The 25,335-nt window shown below is 39.1% G+C and overlaps 2 protein-coding genes across 7 annotated transcripts in view; both read left to right on the plus strand.

Moving 5' to 3' along the window:
- The window catches only part of LOC117944073 (sodium-coupled neutral amino acid transporter 3-like), a 36,754-nt gene extending 28,643 nt beyond the window's left edge, over positions 1-8,111 (plus strand). For all 5 annotated transcript variants that reach the window (XM_034870603.1, XM_034870604.1, XM_034870601.1 and 2 more), the window contains 9 exons: positions 1,450-1,532; positions 3,368-3,426; positions 3,823-3,969; positions 4,921-5,000; positions 5,494-5,594; positions 6,315-6,439; positions 6,555-6,699; positions 7,004-7,107; positions 7,509-8,111. In XM_034870603.1, coding sequence (XP_034726494.1) covers positions 1,450-1,532; positions 3,368-3,426; positions 3,823-3,969; positions 4,921-5,000; positions 5,494-5,594; positions 6,315-6,439; positions 6,555-6,699; positions 7,004-7,107; positions 7,509-7,613 — 949 coding nt within the window. In that variant the 3' untranslated portion in view covers positions 7,614-8,111. The remainder of the gene's footprint in view (positions 1-1,449; positions 1,533-3,367; positions 3,427-3,822; positions 3,970-4,920; positions 5,001-5,493; positions 5,595-6,314; positions 6,440-6,554; positions 6,700-7,003; positions 7,108-7,508) is intronic.
- A 4,063-nt stretch (positions 8,112-12,174) lies between these two features.
- Positions 12,175-25,335, plus strand: part of LOC117944074 (guanine nucleotide-binding protein G(i) subunit alpha-2-like) — a 54,420-nt gene continuing 41,259 nt past the window's right edge. Inside the window, exon 1 of one of the 2 annotated variants that reach the window (XM_034870608.1) lies at positions 12,175-13,009. In XM_034870608.1, the coding sequence (XP_034726499.1) occupies positions 12,892-13,009 (118 nt within the window). In that variant the 5' untranslated portion in view covers positions 12,175-12,891. The remainder of the gene's footprint in view (positions 13,010-25,335) is intronic. The other variant, XM_034870607.1, reaches the window with a different exon arrangement.

The following is a 25,335-nucleotide window of genomic DNA, read 5'->3' on the forward strand; positions in this document are numbered from 1 at the left end:
GACAAAATAACAGGGACATAAAATCCGATGCAAAAGCATAAAATAGCTAGGCAACAAATACTTCTTTATGGCAGAATAATTATATTGTAAGGGTTAAGCTAATAATTGTATGTTAAAGTGAATTACAGCCTACAGTGTTCTGTTTTGTTGACTGCATGTAGGGATCATTATTTTTGGATGTCATTAGTATTTTTACTATTATTATTATTAATAATAATAAGAATAATAATAATATTTAATAATAATAATTTAGCAAAAATTATCTTCTTGTTTTGAGGTGTGCGTGTGTGTCTGTGTGTGTGTGTGTGTGTGTGTGTGTGTGTGTGTGTGTGTGTGTGTGTGTGTGTGCAAAGCCCCCCACCTGATAGATGTCACGGAATTATTCACCCTACTGTGTCAATCTAAAAATAGCTCACAGAGGTTTGGATCCCAGACATGGCTGTACATGAGATAGAGGCATAGTAGGTTCTGTCAGGGGAGTCTGTTTGTCAGACATTTGCCAAACGTCTCATATTCATGTCCTCCATGCAGTCATGATGGTGTCTTTTTGGTTTGGCAGTGGAGTGTGACTACATTGTCTTTGCACAATGTTTAGTCGACTTTCAGTCAGTAGATATCATGTCACTATAAAAACATGCTAAGTACTAGGAGTAAATAATAAATTACATTATAAAAACTGACTGCAATTAATTATGAAAGTATGCTCCAATAGTACCATTTGGCTGGCAGAGATAGTCAGCCAGCCAACCAGTTATGAAGTCAGTCAGATCCTCCAGTTCTGGTATCCCCCCCCACCATTACAGCCCCTACCTTTTTGGGGTGACTGATAGTTCAGTTGTTGTTGTTATTTTAACCATTTGATTTTTATTTTCTCTAAATTTGAACTTAAATAGTATTTTCTAAATGCTGTGTCAAAGCCACACATTATTATAATGCTGATGCACAAATGCTAAAATGCCAGATTTAGCCCGAAAACTACCTGTGTAATATTAACGTCTCCTAAAACCGTTCCCATAAACAACACAGAGGACATGACCTCTGTCTCCTAGCTACAGCCACAGTTCTTAGTGTCCACTGGTACAGGGAGCAAAGAAGCTTATTTTTTCCACTCTAGAAATTGTATTTCATCGCAACCAGTTTAATTTGTGTTCACTTCTATTCATTTGTGTATGTAACTACTTGGCTTAGTGGTGGATTTGAATATATATATATGTGTGTGTGTGTGTGTGTGTGTGTCTGTGTGTATATATACAATCCTCAATCAGTAACTTTGCTTTTTTCATCACTTAAGCCTTATTTGTGTACACCTCACATTCCCCCTGTGTCTAATCAATCAATGTCTGAAAAAAAGTGTAAATTCTCAACAGGATTGGGATGGAGAGGAGTGTTTGAACCGAGTAATTACAAATCAACACGTTTATTTCTTTGTGTCTTTCTGCCTCTCTGCAGGGAATGGTACCTGAACGGGAACTACCTTGTGATCATGGTCTCTATTTCAGTAATATTACCACTTGCTCTCATGAAACAGCTAGGTGAGTATTTAACATCATGTCCTTCTGAGAGTAAGATGATCATCTCATTAGTGTTTCAATCTGGGCTTCCTTTAAAATTCTGTGATGAGTTATGTTTTGGATTAAGATTCAGTTAAAACGAGACTATGTAACTTGCTGAACAAATGGTAGTTATGAATAATGTTAAATGCTGGAATACTGTTTAGCAATTACATAAAATGCTAAGCTATTGTAACAGCAGAACCAGTGACATTACTGAGTCTGACAACTGATTCTGTAATATCTGTTACACAGCAATATTTACCTCAAAAGAGCAGTGTGTAAGATTTACAGGCATTGTTTGGCAGCAATGCAATATACTATTCAAATTTATGTTTTCATTAGGGTATAGTCTCCTGAAATTAACAATATTTGTGTTTTCATTAGCTTAGAATGAGCCTTTTATGTCTACACAGGGAGCGCGTCCTCTGACAAACCAAGCACTGGCTCTAAAGAGGGTCTTTTGAGTAGTTGTTGATTAACCTTAAGGCCACCGTAGGTTCTACTACATGCTTGCAAAGGTAAAAGGGGGGGGGGGAGGGTTATTCGGTTGGTTGCAATCTGCAACATCACCGCTAGATGCCACTAAATCCTACACACTGCATCTTTAAATTTGCCCACAGCAGCCACCAAAAGCTGCTGGTCATCCCAGAACAAGTAAGGCTGTAGCAGCAAAACCCCTGGATGAATCCAACTTTTCACTGTGACAACAAAGAATGTTTTATTTCTCCTCTCAAAAGGCTCACTTTAACGGAACAGTTTTGTGTGGTTAAGCTATCAAATTGAAAATACTTAAAGAGTTATGCAACAGTTGTAAACATATAGGAACTACCAACATACCCTTTACCCAACATCCTGCAGTAGGAGCAGAAAATAAGCTCATATAGTATTTTATGCAGTGACTTGCTTAAGGACACTTCATCTAAGGGGATGTTTGTCACCATCAAGGTGTGAACCTTGCTCTTGTCCCTCCTAGTCACCTTTATAAGTTAAACTGATGCAATGTCTTGCAGTTAGATATCTTTAGGGCTGTATTGCAAAAGTTTGAGACCCACACATGGATGTTTTTTTTTTTTATTTAAGGGCTGGTTGATTTCCATGTTAGAGCTGGACTCAGCCTTTGTTTTATTCAGATTGTTTTCTGGCAGAGAGAGTCTTTCTCTTCCCCTCCTCTTTTTCTTGCTTTAGTGACCATTTCCACTGTTGTCCACCTGAGATGTCCCTTGGTACAGGCTTATGCCCCTGCTTCTGTCACACCTCAATGCATTATGTGTAGCCATGCCTGACAGTTGACAACACTGCTAGATTGCCGTGGGTTCACTTACTTTAAAATAATAACCTTTGTTGCCCGTGTGACACACACAAGTCCAATGTGTTTCCGAAAGGTTTGGTTGAGTGTCATGCATTCTGTCTGAATTGCCGCGCTTCAGATGAGCAAATACATGAAACAAAACATGCAAAGGACAAAAAAAGCAGAGAGAGACTGTTTGGAAGTAAGAAAAGGGGGCATATTGTCTAGCCTCTTGTAGGAAGTCTGTCTCCTGATGAGACATTGAGGTCAACAGAGCCAGTCAGGGCCGTTAGAGTCTAGTAATGAGCTCCTACTCCCAGCACATTAAATCAGTCTAGTTCACCACAAGGCTTAAACAACTTACAGCAGAAGCTACAGCTCTTCAGGAAGATTTACCGCACTAGTGATTAGCTATTAGAGACAAACAGCATTTCCCACTTATTAGCATTGGTGTAGTGTATTTCACATTGAGCATGACCATGTATTCCCAGATAAGAGACATGCTAATGAAGCGTTTGTGTTTTAGGTTACCTGGGATACACCAGTGGTTTCTCCCTAAGCTGCATGGTTTTCTTCCTGATTTCGGTAGGTCCTCTGACTCTTGCTATATCTACACGTAAACTAGACATCACGTCTTGCTTCTTGTTTCTTGTCTGTTGGCAGAAAAATCAATGCAACATATTCAGATGGACTGGGATCAGTCTGTAACACCATTTTTTGAACCTTCCCAACATCGTTTTAGTATTCCATACCCTCTCTACTCATTGCCATTGACTAATGTTTTTTGCACGCTGTGGTTGCGGGCTGTGTTGGTTCTCTGTCTTTCTCTGACCTAGTTTTAGCTGTGCGAGCTGTAATCCATGCATCGCTCTCTCTCTTTCTTCTCTGGCTCTCTCTCTGCCATAATTTCTGCCTGTCTGTATGCTAACTGTGTCCTTCAACCTTTGTTTCTGCTTTACAACTCTCCTCTGCACTCCACAGGTCATTTACAAGAAGTTCAATACACCCTGTCCATTTGCTGAACATGCATTCAATAGAACAACCAGTTGGGTGAATGTCAGTGCCATGGATCCTGGTGGAGAGCCCGATCCTGCCTGTATTCCAAAAATGGCCAACCTCAACTCACAAGTACGTTTTATGCATGTCACTCAGTCTGAAACTGCAAATGCGCCTCCACTGCCATGGCAGCCACCCACTTATGTCATAGTCATCTTCAGCGTGTTGCCAGTGACAGTTCACAAGCCAAGCATGGAAATCACACTTGGTTTGGTGTTTGGTGTCATAAGCCCCCAGTGTCATCTTCCAGGCAGCTCTGCCTGGCAGGCCCTAGGATTAGGCAATGGTCAGGGTTAGGTGCTTTGTAGTCAACGGTCACAGTGTGGCCTGGAAGTTGTTGTTGGGGGCTTAAAACACCATTGAGCACTTGGTTTGAAGCACTCGGTTGCATTCAAGAGGAGATCTTTTTTTTTTTTTATCAAGCTCTTAATAAAAGACTGCGATTAATGAAAGGCAAAGATGGACAGTGACCCCTGAGCTGTCTGCTGCTGTCAGCAGAGGAATAAAAATGGCTTTGGCATTCTGTTGCTTACAGTGAGTTCATCAAGTTTGCCCTTTGTGGGCCAAAGAGATGGGTAATGGATGAAATGGGAACGATCTGACATTTCTCAAGTACCCTATTTATTTTACACACGGTGCATACCTTCACTACAGGAGAGGACTCCTTATTACTAGATGCTTACATTTGTTTGATTACAACATTATTTTATTTTATTTCAACTTTTTTACTTCCCAGTGCATTAGCAAATACTAGCTGTTCCTAAGTAGCATCCCTTAAATACCTACGAGACTTTGCTAACCCGGGCTAGTAAGACCAATCTGTGCTGCTTAGCAGCTTACAAGCAAGGCATTCTTAAATGGGATAAAACTGGTCCGCAGCCAGGCCCAAGTTAATCAAAGCGAAACAATTAGCTCTCTGTGATGTGTCTGAGGGAGTAATGGGCTGTGAAGTGCGAGGTTGGTGGTAAGGCGTCTGGAATGGTACTGCTGTATCTATGGTGACCTGTTGGGGTTCATTTTCAGACGGCCTACACCATTCCCATCCTGGCGTTCGCCTTTGTGTGCCACCCTGAGGTCCTGCCCATCTACACAGAGCTGCGCAAGTATGTTCTAATGATGGAAAACATCTGCTAACCTTTGGACAAGCCATCAGTTGTATAAAAAGAGGAAAGCCGCATTGTGTGATTTGTGCTTGGCTGATCATAACCTAATCACGTGCACTGCTTTCACTTTATTTTGAAATGCGTTGGCACTGTTGTATGATTTAGCATGTTGTTAGTTTAGTTTCATCCTGCTTTAAACCACTGTTGCTTGTTTTCCTAAGATGATTTTGGGATGTGTTCTTGAATCTTTGAGGCAATTTCCTGCAATTAAAATAGCCCTCCAGCTGAAGATGGTATTTTATAGTAACTGGGATACATGCTTTCTATATGGGCATATAGGGTAATTTGACAGTGGATGCCCTGATAATATATATGTGTGTGTGTGTGTGTGTGTGTGTGTGTGTGTGTGTGTGTGTGTGTGTGTGAGAGTGTGTGTTTCTATGTGTGTATTTCTGTGTGTCTGACATCATATGGCAATATCTTCTGATTTCAGTCCCAACAAGAAAAAGATGCAGCATGTGGCCAACATCTCTATTGCAGTCATGTATGGCATGTACTTCCTGGCTGCCCTTTTTGGATACCTAACTTTCTATGGTGAGGCCTGGTCCTCCTCCCATTGCAGAATATCTATCTATCTATCTATCTATCTATCTATCTATCTATCTATCTATCTATCTATCTATCTATCTATCTATCTATCTATCTATCTATCTATCTATCTATCTATCCATCCATCTATCTATCTATCCATCTATCTATCTATCTATCTATCTATCTATCTATCTATCTATCTATCTATCTATCTATCTATCTATCTATCTATCTATCTATCTATCTTTCTATCTATCTATCTATCTACACCACCTCATTTTGCTTTTTAATTTTCTTTATTTCTTTATGTTATGCATTTTCATATAAGGTTACAAGTTTATCAGCACAGTATTAAGTCTGAATCACTATGCCTTAGCAGAACAGTAATCATGTAGGCTGAAAAGCATCGTGATGCATCTGCTCCCTCTAGTGGTCATATTGTAGACCGTACAATAACCTTTTATACGGTTAACATCATTTTCTGCACTTAAAAGGCATCATGATTTATGAATGTTTTATTAGATTTGACCTACATTTAGGATGTTAATAAAGCATGAACTCTGCATTATTTGCTATAGTATATACCAGTTAATTTTAAAATGTTCCTTTTTTAAATTATTATTATCAGTACAAATTATGTTTTGCGAGCTGGTTTGGGAGGAGGTGTTCTTCCTTCATCATTCTTGGACCTACTCTATTTTTTTCATTTTGGATCTCTTTCAGGGGAAGTGGAAGCAGAGCTGCTTCACACCTACAGCCGCATTGATCCGTATGACACTTTGATTTTGTGCGTGCGTGTGGCTGTGCTCACTGCTGTCACACTCACTGTACCCATTGTGCTCTTTCCTGTAAGTACACTTTTAGCACTTTAAGTTTACACATTGGCTCCTCAGAGAAATCACAAGGCAGTTATTTTCTTTATGCAGTGACAATCGACAATTGCGTATTTTGTGTTATAATTAGGTACGGAGAGCGATCCAGCAGATGATGTTTCCTAACAAGACTTTCCACTGGGCCCGTCATATTGCCATTGCTGCCGTTTTGCTCACTTTTATCAACCTACTGGTCATCTTTGCCCCCAACATCCTGGGAATCTTCGGGATCATTGGTAGGTTAGAACAACCCTGGAACTAGGGTGGTTTAAGGCATAAAAGCACCAACAATAAGACAGACTCAGTTACTAGTCGTGGGATCCTGACACTCCTGAGTAGCTTCCATGATCTCTTTATTATAAAAACAACAGTTGTTATAGTGAACCTCTTTATAGATGTTCCAGACTCAGTTTTTGGCAACTTTCTACATATTTTCAAATAATCACTACGGTGCTGTCAGACTTGCACGAGCACTTAATGAGAACTGAAGGAAGTGAGAATTCAAGATGAAAAATTTGTTGTTTTTTGTCTGATTTCTAGGTGCCACATCTGCCCCTTGTCTCATCTTCATATTCCCTGCTGTTTTCTACATTCGTATTGTACCCAAAGAAGAGGAGCCAATGCGCTCTCTCCCCAAAATCCTGGTGAGCATCTCCTGAAAATAACTGAAAATTAAGTTCAGTTTAATTTTAATTATTTTAGGTTAGGTGAGGTTATATAAAGCTAAATGTGTAAAAAGTTCTGTGGATTGCGAATGACTAAATTGTATCATTAAGTTACTTTCTAAGGGATAAGTAATATGTAGTTTTATTAATTTTTTAATTTGAATATCTTTTAGACCTTAAAAAAGATCTCTAAATCAGTGTTTTTTTGGATTTCTAAGTAACTCAACATTGACATATGTGTCTGGTTAGCTATTCACATGTTTGATGCTTTACTATGGAGTTACTGTAAATATCATAATAGGCTACATCCAGTTAGGGTTTCTACCTTGTTCCCCTGCTCTATTGTCACTGTCTTTAACTCACTCCCTTCTCTCTTCTAGGCCGCCTGTTTTGCTGGGATAGGCTTCCTGTTTATGATAATGAGCCTAAGCTTCATCATCATTGATTGGACGTCGGGCACTAGCAAAGCCAGCAATGGTCACTAGACGCCACATTCTATTTTTTTTCACATTTTATATTGTTGATTTAGAGTACTGTGTTGTAATGTTACAGTTTTGACTTTGAATGATGTTTGATGTCGAAGATGTCCTATCTCTTCCATAAGAGAATATTGGCAACAGAGAAGGAGTTTAGAGTTCAGACTGGCTCTCAGTTTCTTCTCAAAAGCTCTCCCTCTAATGACTGTACACTGTACTGAACATCTGGCCAAACAGTAACTGCAGATCCAGGCTTAGACTTTCCTAGAAAGTGGATAGTTGAATTTACAGAATAGGCCAGGTAGCATGAAGATTAATGTTGACATTTGGAGGCTGTGCCTTGTAAGATGGATGTAAAAAAAAAAAGATAAGTAACAATATAGAATAAATAGTGTTGCTGTCTTTATACACCTGTCCTTGTGTGGGGTGTAAGCATCTGGAACCCCTTGCCATTCTTGTCTTGTCCCTTATATTAAAAACAGATGGTCTATGATCTGAAAACTGCTCCTCAGATTGTAAACACAATCTGAGGCATGTCCCTTTGAACTATTAAAATACAAAAGTGTATTTAATGATAGACCCTTATTTTATGACTTGTTTGTCTATTGTTATTATTATTATAATTATTATTGTTTGTTTTTTTATAATTACATATTTGCTACTTTGTGCAACTCAAGAGGAAAGTGATAGTAAAAGCTATTGAACTGAAAGAAAGCTAAGTTAAAGGAATAGTTCAACATTTGACAAAAAAATATGCCTACTGACTTTCTAGCAGGGAAGATTGAAACCGCTCTCTGCTTGTACACTGAATTTGAAGCTGCAGCTGGTTAGCTTCGCTTAGCACCACAAACTTTTTCTGCTGCTGGTTATTTTAAGGTTTGGAGGTGTTAACCTTGACCTCTGACAGAGCAGGTGCAAAACCACAGTATGTGGTATAGTGTTGTGAGCACAATTATCATAACAATCCTACACAATATGATCTATATGTATTTTATATTAATAATCACTATTTGATGAAAACCTCAGAAGAAGCGTATGGCATGATTCTCAGTGAGGCCATCAATATCAGAGAGGAGGGTTTTTGGGTAGGAATGTTTTTAAATGATCTGGCTGGTTATATCACTATGTTAAACACTGTTGGTGCGTAGAACTTCTCTATGTATTGCTGTGTAAATTAAAGTGATAAATGATACTGAAGACCTCATCAGTTGGATTGTACAGATCAGACGTGATAAATGAAATGAAAAGAAGTTACCGCTCAGTGTTCTTAATGATTGAACAGGGAGGATTTTTACCTGGATGATGTGTTGTTTCTGAACATTTACTGGACGTAATCAGAGATAACCAAAAAAACAACTACAGGGTCACTTCATGAAGTGTTTATTAACAGTTTGGTGTCTTTAAATATGCATGTGTCCAGCACAAGCCTAATCCCATACAGAAATAGTGGGATTACTGTCTCTTTAACAATATTGAAAAGTTGGTGGTTAGCAATAGCACTTTCTGTTGATAAGCACAACTTCTTGTATCCATTCATAAGTTGTAACAAAAATTCACATAGGCTATTGATAGATGTGATTTAAGGGCATCTCCTTTTTGTATAACTAAATCTTTGGTGAAGTAATCAATCTAATGTAGACTATGAGCAAATGTATCAATGGTATAAATATGGATGTCTTCTCAAACAGTACCTAAAAAAACGTTGTGGTTAGCTTTACTGTGAGCCCCTGCAAACATTCCTGTCCTCCTCTGGTCTATTCTGTAGATAAAACAACTATTAGTTGGATGTACTGTTGGAGGTTTTAAAGTGTCCGTGTTTAAAAAAAGAAAAAGAAAACATGGCTCCGTTGTATTTTAACCAGGGATAGACCGACTATTGGACCGTTTTTTGGCAGTTAGCAGATTTTTTGTGTCTGCGTTTTATTTGCCTGATAAACAATAAAGTCAATTGATTAAAAAGTGCCCTATTTTGGCTCTGCTACAGCTCTGTGTCTGTCCCTCCACTTTGGCTTCACTCTATCTGACTATCTTTTACTGTGAGTTATGTTGAAAATTTCTAATCTATAAAATAATGGCTTAAAGCATTTAAACAAAGTTTTGTGTTGGATTTCCTAACATTCCAAAATCTTACTTTTGACTTAAAGATTTTCCTTTTTGCTGTGAAAGTATTGGTTTCAGATATCGGTTATCGGTTTCACTAACTAATAACAAGTATCGGCCTTGAAAACCCATATCAGTCGATCCCTGATTTGAACTGTAGTAGCCTACCTACTGTATACATTAGTGTCTGGACCTATGCTCTGATCAGAAGTATAATTCAAATGTTTGGCTTTGGCCATTGATCGATTAACTGTTGTTTTGAACTTCATGTTTAATGTCTATTTGGTTGAATCTGATTCAGTGATGAAATGCAAAACCTGTTAATGATTGAGTGTTGAGTGTTTTTCTTCTTGTATTCGTCTTCTATAGTCAGTGGTATATCATCAGTGGTATAGTTTGGGTCATTTCTGACTGCTTACTGCTTCTTGGCAGACAGTAATCTACTAACTTGGAGTTGTTAGTGAGCTTGTGGCCAACATTTTAATACACTTTTAACTCTGTTACATCATACTATAGTGAGTGCTGTGTGGGTAAGTGAGTATTGTCCAGTCAATTTGTAACACAACAAACCTCTTTTAATACCTTGTTTTTTGTTGTATCTAGATGTTTGGTTGTCTGTATGTATCTGTATACAGAGGGAATCATGTAAATCAGCCACTGAGGCATAACATAGTGTTTGACCAATGGAAGAGTTATATTTATCCCCATCTGCCTGTTCCTAGTTTGACCTTATTTTGGCTGTATGTATTATGAAGCCATTTGGGGAATCAAATGAGTGTCATGAACAGCTTTCAATGGTGCACCCACACAAAACACTTCACATCACGCAAAAGATAGAAATATACACAAAGCTGACACAAGATGATCTCTGAGGACCTATATTTAGATCTCAGTGTTATTAGTCTCCGTCTCAGTGATTTAATGAAATGTGTGTGATTGAATAGTAACATATTGAATATTGACATTGGCCAGCATTTATAAATAATGTATATAAATGTATACCCTTTATATTCTTTATGCATATCTAGTTTGTACTATTGTAAATAGCAATATACATTTTAGCCCAATTAAAAATATAAATGTTATCATTTTTAAAGTGCTTTTAAACCTTTTTGTCCTTCAATTCATGTTGATTTTCATGTATCTATATATTTTAATATCGCTGGCAGTTCTTGTACTGTAAACAATGTTGCAATAAAGATAATGAGATAACAAAACTGTGATCTCTCATTATCTGTCAGATATGCTATAAGGAAACAGGTGAGAGAATGTGAACTGACTTTCAAGCCTCTGTGTTTTATACTAATTGACAATTCCAAAGTTCTATCTACTGCCAACATTGTTATCATTTCTAAGTGAAACACTTGAACAGATTCTGTGACTTTGATGACCTTCGTGACCTTGATGTCCTTCTATAATGCATCCTTCAGTCGGCTGTTATATATTGCGTAGATTATGTGAGTAAATAAACAATGATATTTGTCAACGATAAAAAAGATACTTATATGTAGTTTTATTGTTGTATGTATTCTAATTGTACAATATTTCACAGATGCATATCATTTTATTTCACCCTAATCAAGTAACTAGCATTGTCTTTCTTTGGCAACATAGCATTTACATGTGAATAAGACTTGTAGTAGCCTACAACAGTGTAAAAAGGAAGTTGCTAATGTGTCTTTGAGGGTCAGTCCACAAGGTGACACTGTAGAGCTGTGGTCGGCACTGGCTGTCAAGTTAACCGTAATGTTACATTGTTGGGTTTTTATAGAGCATATTGTGTTAGATTAATCAATCAAAGTGTTAATTATCTAGATTATCTTGAGCTAAATGTCTCCATCTCTCAACCCGCAACAACACTGAAATTGTGGTTGTATTACATCAATAATAAAAATCCAGTTAAATATTAGAATACCATTTTGCAAGGGACTATTCGGGTTAATGGGCTGATGGCCTACTTTAGCAAAAAATATTTTTTATTAAAAACAATTAGTAATGCAAAACTTTTTAGTTTTCCTTGTAATTAAGTATTTTTACACTGTGATATTAATACCTTTAATTAGGTAAAAAATCTGAATACTTTGTCCATCACTGTTGTGTTTTGTCGTAACAAAATCAACAGTAGGCTGTGAAAAATGTCAAATCCATATAAGGTATCTGCATACTGGTTAATGGTGATAGCTATCAGCCAAAAAAACAGTTGCTATTAAAAAGATAAAAAAACAAAAAAAACACGAATCTCTCTTCTCGTCAACTGGGGAATCACCCTACTGTAAAATGAATTGATTAACTATTTTTTAAAATTTTGAATTAATTAATTTTAACTTTTGTATGTCTTTGCTTGCAGCATAGCATATAAACTCCAAGGCTAAAGAGCGCTTGAAGGAAACCTTATTTTGACTACATTTCCCATGAATAACTAGGAGTGGGCGTTTTTATTATCTGATGAAGGCTGGCCCTGCTGCTGCAGAGTTGGGGTGACGGCGCTGTCTCGCTGTTTGTCAGGCGGAGGTGAACTTCACGGCGGCTACGGGTGTGGCTTCAAACGTGATAAATCTCAACGCTGGGAAGAGAGTGCGTAACGGCGATAGGGATTAAAACAAACGGAAAACGTATAAAGCAGCAAAGAGAAATATCCTCTGAAAAGTGGTAAACGTGTGTCCGGTAGCCTCACTGCCAGCAGGAATCCGTGTGCTCGGGTTTCAACAGCTGGAATACTTTTTTGTTGAACTTCGTGGTCCGTTTTTGTACGTTTTAACCTGCTCTGATGGTCTGTTGTGGGAACTACAGAATTAGCTAAAAGTCAGCCTTCCGCCAAAAAAAGTTCTTCAAGCTTTGTTTTCGGCAACAAGGACAACTTCTCCACTCCTACAAAAAAACCACCAATGTTGGCCAACTGACCGAACAACCAACGAGTGTTTGGGAATTTAATACGTTAGAAATCCAGGTTCACATCGCTCGAGGAACTCTATGATTTTCGTTCCCTCTCGCGGATGAACGGACTCCGTCACGTTTGTCGCCACCCATCAAAAAGGGAAGTCGCCTTATTCAACTTCAACCCTTGTTTTTAAATAGGGGTTTTCGGGACTCAGTCGGTAATTATATATATATATATATATATATATATATATTTTCCTGGTGATATTTCCCCCACTAAACAGCAGCCCTGAAGCGCGCACTAGGAAACATGGGGTGTACAGTTAGTCAGGAAGATAAAGCCGCGGCCGAGAGGTCTAAAATGATTGATAAAAACCTGAGAGAAGATGGAGAGAAGGCTGCGAGGGAAGTGAAACTGCTGCTGCTGGGTGAGTAGTCTGTCACAACACTGAGACTGGCTTTCAAAAGTGCCTCATTAGCAGTTTATTACAGGCAATTCATGCAACGGCACGAAACACTTGATCATTTGTACAAATAGGACACAGCATCGTTCAAAGTATGACGATATATAGTTAGTAGGCAATGCTTTAGCTAATGTTATTAATAGCTACATTTAACATCTTAAAAAATGTGGCCTCCACTCTCATCCTTCACGCTATCGTGTAAGTTAGCTGAAGAGACAAACGTGGCAGCGGTAACGTTAATGCCACCATGAATGCAGTTTGTGTGAGTGTCGAACTTGACCTGCCACTGTCCAAGTACAGATGTTAAAAAGCAACATGTCCTGTTGGGCACTTTGTCCTTATTCTATACGCTCTGCTTTGATGTAAACGTACATGTACTATATTGAACATGTTTGGAGGGGTTTGAGTTGAAACAGCAGTCTGGATCACACGTCCAAGTCCAGCAAAGAATGGTTTTAGATGCTAAACCCTGGATGTTGAGTGAGAGATCAGACCACAGTGTTTGATCTCGTTGGACAGGGCAGTCTGATATTTGCAGTGGTTTCCTCCTACCAGGATTGAACTCAGGGCTCAGACATTGCAGGGTCTGGTTGATCATGAGTGGGCTGCTGTTTGGACAGAGGGTGAACAGCCCTGACTGTTCCCAGCACTGGCTAGAGCTTACACATGTATTTAAAACAACTGATTGAAAGTAGGGAGTATGACACTTCCGCAGCCTTTTAAATGGCTCCCTGGTTCCTTTTCATTTCTGCTTTGCCATTGACTTTTGTAGACATTGCTTTTGTCTGCAAAAGTCCTGTTTAATATTGAAGCCACACTGACATCCTTTTGGTTTGACATCCAACGTGCTTATCCATTTTTATTCAATCATTTGATTGAAATCAGTAAATTCCTGCATCAGTGGTATGTTTCATCTCATGGTCATTGACTCATGCTTTACAAGGTACTCCAGTAATTGCCTCAAGGGAATGAATGCGTTTTTGAGTGACTTATTTTCTTAGAATAGGCCGTGATTTTATTGAAAACACCTCGCCGAACATATGCTCGGGTTTAAACTGATATTGATTCTGAGGAAACTGAGGCAACTTAAGTTATGATATGAATATTCTTTTTATTCTGCACCATTTTCAAACATACTCTCTGCTTTCATTAGCTTGTCTACATGTGAAATAGTTAGTTATTTAGTTAAGCCATGCATTTCATAACAGGTTGGTGATCACAGAGTAACAACATTGATTTGTCTTCCTCTTTCCTGACAGAAAACGGAAAATTCAGATTAAATTGATAGGGAACACGCTGTGATTTTTCTCTCCTGAGACGGCTGGTTGAAAGTTGTTGCCCCTGCCGCAGGTGTCATGTCAGTAATAATGCCCATCCGGGGCAGTGTATGGGGGTTGACAGGAATTATAGGAGAGTTCTGAATTTTATAACAAGGGTTTGTAAATTTGTGCTTAAAGGCTCACGTCATGCAAATGAGACTTTCTCTTCACTTGTGCACTTAAAAAAAAAGAAAAGAAAAAGAAAATGTGTCACTGTAGCCTATGCAAAGACTGCGTTAGGATATAAAGCTGCAATTTCCTATGTAGGATTTTTGGTCTCTAAATTCCAGTTATCTGAATGGTAAATACAGTTTATTTGATTGCATTAATAATACCTTAAAGATCAGGGCTGCAACTAACAATTATTTTTATAGTTGATTAATCCATTACATATATTTTTGATTACTCAATTAGTTGTTTGGTCTATAAAATGTCAGAAAGTGGTGAAAAATGTGGATCAGTGTTTCCCAAAAGGCCAAGAGGACGTCCTCAGATGTCTTGTTTTGTCCGCAACTCAAAGACTCAAAATGAATTTCGTACTCCGTTACAGTGTCTAACCTAAATGTTTCTTCGTACAATCCTGTGAGAAGACTTGAGCTAGTGTTTAATTTAATTGCAATATTATTTTATGAAAGATGTTTTCTAGTTGGAGCTGAAATTGTCTATTGATTTGCTGGATGTGTGAAAGAGGTGTGACATCCTTTCAGAGGTGCAACATCGCGCCTCCAGGTATGCTTTTCAGCACTCCCTTCTGCTGCCATGGTATCTGTTGGAACAGCTGAGAAAAAGCACTCCAGTAGGCAGTCTGTCCTGTCTGTCCAATAAAGACAGTCTTGTAAATTGTGATCTCATATCCCTCCAAAAGCAAATTCAAGAGACTCTTGAGATGAAGGGAGGGAGTTAAGGTGGAAGGATGCCTCCCCTTGACTGACATGATGGTCTCTCTTTAATTTAACTCTGCATCACTGCCTTTCTTCAACAAGCAGAGAAAGTCTAACCAGAAGAATCACAATCCAAATGTTCACACTTTATATTTTACCTGATGTAAAGAAACAAATGTAATTAGGAATTTCTAATGCCATACCATACCACAAAGAAGGCTGTGTTGGATTGTTGAGTCGTATTAGTTGTCCCGAGAGAAATCCATTAGTTAATGTAGCAGAGAGGACTTCATTCTGTCGAGGCTTTAGCTTTCATTAACAGGAAGCACTCATTCACAGGCTTCTCTGCTGATTCTGGTCTTTGATTGACATTTAATCTCCTCTCGTCGACAACGTAAATGTCTCTCGGCCTGATTTTCTCTATTCTTTGGCTTACTAACCTTGTTTTCTTTCAACTCAGCACAAATGAAAAGTTTGTTTTGGCAGGTTAAACTGTGAGAACAGCAGCCTTGTAGTAGGAAATATCTCTGCATGATTCAGCACACACACGCACACACACACACACACTTCTCTTCTAATTGTAAACACATTGGCTCAGAGGCTTGATAGGCAATGGTGCTATGTACTGTAAATACGCTGGTATACGGCATGCATGAAAGCCGCATTTACCTCTAACACGATTAGGCTATATCTATTGAACTAAAAACGTCTTCGATATGTGTGCACATTACATTGAAGAGTGTGTGTAGTGGAACACTCCCTTCCCCCCTCCACAGCTGTCAGCTTGACAGGGTAGAGGTGATAAATGATGGAAAGAAAGACAGTTCTATTGGTCTGTGTTGAAAAAAATGAATGTTCATGTTCTGAGAAAAGAAACAACTTGGTCTATTTTGAGTCTTAAAACAACTAATATGGCAGCACTTGTTGTTCATTTCCAATGAGGATAATGGATGTGTTTTTTTTTTTTAATGACATGACACACAAGGCATGCACTGCACTACACATTATAGACTCAGTTTATGATTTGGTCTTGCTTCAGTAGTCATGTTTTCGATGAAACTTCCTCAATTAAACAAAAAAGGTTTTACGCTTGCTTGATTTTTTTTTTTGGCCTTTGTCGAAAAAGATTTGATGTGCTAAATGGGATTTGGAAATGCCTCGCCAAATAACATTTCACTCAAATGAGTGATCAGTTATTTCCGCTATCAGTGTTTTCCAGATAATCTCTTAATCTCTGGACTGCATGAATCATTGCCAATACAAACTGACGCTAAAGAACATTTAAAACTTGCTCAGTTGAACCAAATTCCTGACTGCCTCTCCATGTCTCTCTTGTAGATGGGTTAGATGTGGTTAAATGGCAGCAGCTTCTGGTGAAACTACGCTGTAGCCAAGTTTATTCACTCCAAACCAGTTGATGGGACCATCCCTAATTTGCCTTTCTTTTTTTGTGACATTTCAAAAGTGTTTTTTTTTTTTCTTTATTAACTTGACAATATAATGGAAACACAGCTAGTGTCGAATTGGCTCGGCTTCCATTGACTAGCAACTCCATCGGATGGGCAGTGTGCTGTTAATGTTTTCAGGCTATGAATATATTATCTCCGTGTGGAGAGGGGATGTAAAGAGAGGCTTGTGTAACTAACTAACTAACTAACTAACATGGTCACCTTGACTGTTTTTACATAAAGACGCTGGTCATTCTAATGAACCAACCTTCTTTTTTTTAACAACAGACAAAAGGAAAAACACATGATATGAAAACCGTCGTTCTTGCTTCCCCTTTTAAATCTGGTCTCTGCAATGTTCATGGGGAGGACGCACGCTCTTTTATCTGCATAGTTTGCTAAAGCTTTGGTCAGGAAGTAGGGAAATGGACTCACAATGAAGCAGTTATTGGATGTTGGATACAAATCAGGTTAGATACTAGGGCTGCAACAACGAATCGATAAAATTTGATTATTAAAAGAGTTGTCTAATTTCAATGTCATAATGCGCGACTATAACGCCACTCAGTAGGTCGCGGAGATGTTTGATCATAAAAAATAAAAGAATGTAGTTGAGCGCAGAGTGGCGTCTTCAAGGACAGAAAGTGCACTCTGGAAATCCCTCTCCCTGCCAGTGCACAGTGTGTTTGAAAATAAAATGCATTGTGTTCAATGGAAAAACGTATTTTAATTTTTTTTACCTAGACATGTCAAAAAGAAAACCGTGTAAAGCAGTAATTGCAATACCGTGAAACAGGGATATTTTTGGTGAAGGTTATCATACCGTCAGAATCTCATACCGGCCCATGCCTATTTTAGTCACATCTTAGCATCCAAAACCAAAATTATAGCCCTAAATACAACTTAAAAGTGTTGTTAAATTGTGTCAAAGTGAAAGTTGTGGATGATCCTAAGTTATGTTCTATAACCCCACGTTTGGGTATCTAACTGCATACCGTTAATTTCTGAGGACAAGAACAAGGCAGTCATCATGTGTTTGTGTAAGCTTAGTCTAACAAGTTTATCTCCGGTCTAACAATCTGTAATATTAGGAGTTGCAACTGTTTTTATTTTGAATCCTTCTTAAATTTGAATAATATTTTATCCAAGCCATAACGGTTTGAAATTAGAGTACATTTTTATTTTACTTGTTGCAATGAAAGGCCACAGTTAAACACTTCAGTATGACATTTTAGCTCACTTAATTGTTTTTAGGTTGTAGCCACTGTCACACATCTTCAATGGCAGTTTCCTCCCGTTGTCTTCAGTTCTCTTAAACACTTTGATTAGGTAACTTTCTCAGATATTAGCGCTGCAGACACAGTATTGATCAGAGAGAGAGAGGGCCTATATCGACTAACTGAGGCACTGCTACCATTTGTGAAAGCCATCAATCTAAGCAGAGTTAAATTTGGAAACCTGAGCTATAAGCTACTGTGGTAGTACGGTTAGAGAAGCAGAGAGCTCAGGCATCTCTCTGATCCTGTTATTATCTTTTTGCCAGTTGGTGATTAGAGGTGTTTGACTGTTCTGCAAACCTCTGAAAAGCTGCACCTGTAAAGTCCAATTCCTTTTTTATTTACTCTCATACCCCTCCAGGTTACATGGATGTGATCAGAAACAGACTGAAGAAGTAAAACATAACTTTTAAATGAGGTTGTTTGTTCAATAACATCTAGCAGCACATTGTAGCCCAAAGGTAAGTCTCCAGCACAGTCACCTATTTACTGTATATAGTCATGTTTGATGACAACACAAGGTGACATGTTCTGCTGCTGGTCAGCCCATGTGGTCAGTGCTGCACAGACACTAGGTTCCTCCCTCTTATTAAAGTCAGTGTCTGAGTTTTGGTGGGTGTCACGTGTAATTACAGTTTGCTGATTATAGAGACTTGGATTTCTCTGGAGAAACCAAGTCAGCCTGACCTGTTCCTCAGGTAGTACAGTTTGAGTGCCTGCTCTGGTAGCACTTTCCCAAGAAATCTCATCTGAACATGAGCTACTTAGCAGCTACATTGTTACGGATATTTACAATGAGCACAATTGGCGAATATGTGCCAATTCTGTGAGATTTTTTAAATGAGTCACTGCCCTATGTTTTTTGGGTGACTTGACCGTGTTTACTCAACAGTCTGCACCACAGTGCTGCCTAATTAGCTGTATGACGCACTGGATAGCAGATCTGTGAGTGTGTATGTGAAATGGCAGAATATCCTGCAATTACACAGAGCGCTCCTAAGATAAACCCTGCTCCTGCAGACTGTGTGTCTCAGTGCGAGTCCGCAGGGACGAGGCTGCACTATCCTCTCTGCTCTGAAAATACGATAGCTTAGAAAATCCTACACCAGTTACCTCTACAAACAACTCATATATTTCCAACCCTCCGGATTCACCTTGGTTCTGGTCCTCACAGGGTGTGAAGATGTTTGATACAGATAACAAGCCTAATTGTCTGTGTGCATGCCCTTTACCTCTGATGGTGTGTGTAGGAGGAGGAAGTAGATACTGCAGCATGTAGGCCTGCAGACAGCCCTGCAACAGACACAGGAACTGTTGCAAAATGCATTGCTCTCTGAGTGTGAGACAGAAGGATGTATAGGCTTAAAACAGAATGTACAAATTAGGGTCAGTTTGCCCAAATTACAAAAAAAGTTCCCAGTTAATCATAGGGTATCCAGCCATGCGGGTGTACGTAATGATATAACACAAGTTGACTTAAGCTGCTGAGTTTTTCAGATCTCCTCCACCGAGACTTCCAGAGCCAGCCTGGTACACTGTATGTACATGGAATTCCTTTTTCAGCTCAAAGTTCTAAAACATTAGTCAGTTTGTTTTGTCAGAATATAATTTATCTCATTTTGGTTATTTTTGACAAATGGCACACCTCACTTTTTAATAGAAGCTAATTCCTATCAAAGATTAAAAAAAACAAAAAAAAACAGAGGGTGGTGAGGAGGTGAGATCTGTAGATTATGCCTGAGTAACTGGGACATTGTTTGTTGTCAGACATGCTGCTAATGAACTGTTTGACATGTTATCTTTCAACAATGTGAGCACCACAAACAAAGTTGTATTCACCTGCATTGTATTGGGTGGTTGGAGGACTGTCAGTAGGTGAGATCTCAAAACCTGGGTAAAAAATATCAGTTTTCCTCAGTATGACTAGATACCCCTAGAAGTAAGAAATAAATGTATATTTTTTTGTATTTTTGATAAACTGACCTACTCCTGCACTTCAGTAAGTATTATGGCTTTCTTCCATATTTTGCCAGAGGGCCAGAAAAACCATTTATTTTCCAGTTTCAAACCACGCCTGATTGACATTATTGTGTAAATTCCATACAGGGCTCCCTGTAGTGCTGTTTATTGTGCTAGGGTCCTGAAAAAACGTAGTTCACTCCACAAGTTCATGACCCCCCCCTCCCCCCTCCCCTCTCCTCCAATAACATCACCAGAAATGTCAAAGTTCCTCTCTTTATTTTGCTTACATTTTCCATGTGCCCTTGGGGAGTGGGAACTAAGGGGTGGGGTTTTTGCTTTGTCTGATCATGCCATTAAACACCAATACATCTACCCACCCCCCCCCCCCCACACACACACACACAAAATCCATTTCCTTCATGCCATTATAGGAAATGAGCTCACTTCACTTCCCCTCCATTTGCATCGGGTTATCCTGTCATTTTTCTACAGTAGAAGATCTGCTGATCCTGGGCTCCCCCTGGGGCAGCCTGCACTCTCAGCTTTGTGCCTTTTCTATATGCTGAAACCAGCTAAAGAACACTTAAACAGCCAAATGTCAAAATGTTACCTAAAGCAAACAAATTGCTCTAGTATTCAATACTGTGACTATTTTGCACATTTTACGGTCTTGGAGGAGAAGTGGTCAGCACTTGGGGGGGGGGGGGGGGGGGGTGAGAAGAAAGAGAGGATCATTTAAATTGGCAACAAATCCTGCTAGAATAGTTCATGAGATAATAAAGTGGGCCAAAGTGGAAGATTGAGCATGTCCGTATGATCAACAGAGAGGCTTCACTTAATTATATCAGTGCTGCACTTGTTCACAGTGCAGCCAGAGTTTTTATCCACTGTCTCTTCATCTCCTTTAGTAGACCTGCTGTTCACATGTGTTCTAGGAGAGAGGAGAGACCTTGAAAGAATGAGCAAAAAGAGTGACGAAAGAGAAACCAAGGCAGGCTGTATCTAGCTGATGTAGGTGAGCTACATCTGATGACGTAGTGAAGCTGTCAGAAAGCAGGGGAAAGGGCAGGTGGCACTCTACCAGAGGTAAAGGTAGAAGTGGACCGCTTGTGTTCTCTTCCCTCAACGTACCCGTCTTCACTTCTGTAAAGTTTTGCGGTGTCAGATTTAGTTTCACCTTGGACCTCACTTGATCTGTCACACTGCTGGCTTTCAGCTGCTTCTGGCTTCTATTGGTGTGAACCAGAGTGGAGAAAGTGCATCAAGTGAGGTGCCTAACCTCACTTGAGCAGCAGGGGCCATGTGAAGGGATAGATGGAGGGAACAGTTTAGATGCTTAACCCTTAATGAGGTTAACAGTAGATATTTAATATTACCATACTGTTGCCATGCTTATGTATTGATGTCATTTCCTGTTTCAGCCTGTCACTTCCTCTTTCAGCTGGCTGCATGCAAAAAAGAAGTAGATGTAGGTCTTTTGTTTGGCTAGTTGAGGAAACCAGCACACCCATCCTGTGTCAGTTGCCGGGTTCTGATCCTCAGACTGTAGGCACCACTGTCTGTCACAGACTCTTAACATACAAAAATCATGCCCTTGAACCAATCTTACTCAAAGCGTATTAAAAACCCTGTGTTTTTATTTAAAAAAAGACCACAGTGTTAACAATATTCATTGGTAAATGTTTAAATGACACAATGCAAGTTGCAGACTTCACAGTAAGGATAACATTGTTAACATGAATGCACTACACACCCCTCATACCCCTTAAACTGGCCAATAGAATGTTGTGTCTGCTCACAATGAGTGGAGTTTGAAAAAAAAGTGTTAGCTGTGATACTTTGGGACTCTTAAAACTCATGTTTTAGACATAATACTCAGTCACCATTGTTATACTACACCCTTCATGCTAAGAAATATTTTCAGAAGAATGTAGTAGAGCCATAAAATATGTTTTGGTGCGTTTTGTTTGCCACCCCATTTATATAAAAAAAATAAAAGAAAAGAAAAACTGAAAGCAGCAGGGCACAATGGAGAAATGTGTGTAAGAACCAAAACCAAGCTCTCTAACTTAAAAAAAATCTTTGGCAACGCAGGCTGGGTAGTGCCTGTTACTTGTTGAATTTTTTTCTATGTGCGTGCGTGTGTGCGTGCGTGTGCGTGTGTGTGTTATAGAGGACCTTCGTGTCGTGTAGAATTTGGCAAGATCAAGGCAGCCTGACATTTTCTCTAATACTATGCACAAGGGAAATATTATTAGTAGGTGGAGAGTTAAAGCACATTAAAATAATATTAAATTAAAATGCACAGTAAAGGCAACAGTAGAGCAATTTACTACTTAATAGCATTACCTCATAGATTATGCTGTCTGTATTGCAGTGACACTGACAATATAGACACTATACAACATATGGAATAGATGTTGGTGTATCATGTATTTAAAGCAGGTGGTCTAAATGGTTGTTTATAAAAATTCAGTAAGAAACCAATAGTAAAATAAGTGTGGACATTTTGATGTCTTGTTTTGTTGACATCATAACATAGAAAATACAGACAGTATATCAAATAAGTGAAAATGAATGTCACAATCCCATATTCATAAGATGATCTGTGAACTGAATATAAGTTGCATGTGATGTCTTGTTTGATTGTTTGATATTTAGTGATAAATATTGTGTCACAGCAACTCAAACCAACACGTTTGTACACAAACAACACCTGGCTATTCATGGCTAATTATGGCTGAAGTGAAAAGTATGGCATTTAGCTTTTATCGCTTTTATCTATATTGAGTTTTCATCTTCAAGAGGTGTGTGTGTTTGTGTGTTTGTGTGTGTGTGTGTGTGTGTGTGTGTGTGTGTGTGTGTGTGTGTGTGTGTGTGTGGTCAGTCATTGCACTGATGTTGAAAAAACATCACCCTAATGGTGCATTCAAACCAAGGCGGAGGGAATATTCAAGTTGCTTTATTTGATTCAGTTTGATAGCCGGATCATATTGGAATTATTTGTGTTCACTCGTGTTACCCACTAGTGTAGAGCTGTAGGCAACAAATAAACAATAAATAACCACGCATGCTGCGTTGTACCTGTTGTGGAAATTCCAGATACGCCGGAAAATTAAGCGGTGTTGTTTCTGAAATAATAACATCATGCAGAGGACAAACAAGCACTGTGAATTTCATTGCCTTCTCCAGGAAGTAAACGTTACATCTGGTGATCCGCTTGCTGTACAGATTTTGCTGTTTTTTATTTGCAATTAACGGATAAATAGTACGCCAAAATCACAACATCATGATGCTGATTTGTAAGAATGCTTGTTTTCTGAATGATATTTGCATATGTCGCGGCTATGCTAACATTGTAGCTGGTCCATCAACACAACAACAGACACATCATTTCAGAACTTACCAGTTGTCTTTTTTCGTCCCGGTCTCTGTAAATATTGATTTACTACAGAGCTATGTGTGCCCGCAGACAGCTACAATGATGTGTTTCTCCATTTCTGATTCAACAACGTCAGAAATCAGGAGAATGTTAACGCTGATAGGCTGTCGTGACACAGCTAGCATGAATTCCTCACTCAATTTAAACTTTTTCAACTCATGTAAATATACCACCATTGCCACCATTGTTGCCTCATTGTGGGTCACACAATTTGTGCTGCAAATTTGCATCTATTCACATTAACATAGTATGGATCCGCACCGCTGAAAAAACAACGCGCCATAAGGCTCAGTACCATTCTGACTCCCCTGTGTTTGTTTTTTTTGTTCATTGTTTAGCTGCAAACCAATGCTCATGTTTACATGCCGACTGTAGATTAGAAATAGCCTTTTGGCTAATTCTGTCATTTTCAACCCATGGGAAATCATGTGTTTTATTAATTTGCACTGAGGCTCAGTCCTTGACGCAGTAGCTCTTGGTTTGGTTTCAACCTGCGGTGGTTGTTAGGGCTGCAAGATTATGGCCAAAATGATAATCACAATTATTTTGATCAATAGTAAGATCATGATTAATTATCACAATTTTTTGTTGATTTTAACCAAACCTAATTTTATTGTCACTAAATTATTTTTATCTGCTTTCACATCCATATTGTGCTACATTCCTCTTATGTTGAAGTTGTATGTTGTGCACACATACAGCTCCAACACATGTAAATTAAAATTAGCTATCTAAAATAAATACCCTAGGATATATAAAAAAAAAAAAAAAAGTATCTCTGAGAAAGCTCCTTCACTTGTTTTCAACAATAACTGATTAAAAGAGCTAGAGAGAGAGAGGGAGTGCGATGGACATATATGCTACTCTTGGCTGCTTGGCTACTACGGCTGACTCTTTATGACTGGGTCCAGCACGGGTTGAATGGCGGGTTAGCAGAGTTACACATGTGGTGTGTATGACATGTCTGTATTGTCCCTGCGCTACATTTTTGTGAACTATGAAATTCTGGCCATGGGTCACATCTCTCGCCCAGGTCCGGCAGGCTTTGTGTCACACGCTATTAGTCTACGAATGAAGTTAGTTGCATTCTTCTGTGTTTTTCGCTGTGGCCGCAGCAATAGCAGAGTTACCAGCGAAAACAATGGTACATATACAGGTTTGCCTCTCGTGCTCAACAATATATAACTGTGTTAATAATAATTAAAGCTGTGGACAAATGTCAGAAGTGTGGACCGACGGCCGCTGTGTCTACATGTTTTTGGGAGCTGTGTGTGACTGAAGGGGGACGGGAAAGCGCGGAGAGTAAGAGGAGACATCCAAACAGGCACGGCTTTATAGAAGAAATGGGTCATGTAACGCAAAATTAAACCATATATTGATATAAACAACATGGCTTTGTTTGTGGGGAGGCAGCGGATGCGAGGACATTAGGTGCACCGTTACGACCTAGAGGAAAAGTGTTTCTCGCGCCCTAGAGCCCTGTGAGCTAACAGACACTAATGGCGTTTTTCCACTGCTGGTAACAGCTCGCCTTGGCTCGCCTCGGCCCATTATGCTTCCATTTTCCATTGCAGATTGAGTCACTATAGCAACGCGTGATGACGTAATTTTCAGCGCGGCTCACAACAGCACGTCGGCTACCTGCCGCAGGCAGAAGAAATGTTTTGTTTCAAAAGAAGCTGAAGAAAGCAACGAAAATCACCGCTAAAAAAAACAGGAGTTTGGGAAAACCGACGGAGTTCAGACGTCGACATGACTGTTGTTCGCCGACACAAAAGGGTAAGTTAAGTTTCCTGGTAACGTAAGCTAACATTTGCATGTGTTCAGCGTCGCAGTCAGTATTTACTATACGCTATATAAAGTACATGAACTTTAGCAACCACGATTACACACCAAAATATGTTTGCTGTGTACTGTTTGTGTTTCAGAGCATTCACGCTTTGCAAAATCGCCGCCGCAGA

The sequence above is a fragment of the Etheostoma cragini genome, chromosome 4 (assembly GCF_013103735.1).
Source record: "Etheostoma cragini isolate CJK2018 chromosome 4, CSU_Ecrag_1.0, whole genome shotgun sequence".
In the NCBI taxonomy this organism is placed as follows: Eukaryota; Metazoa; Chordata; class Actinopteri; order Perciformes; family Percidae; genus Etheostoma; species Etheostoma cragini.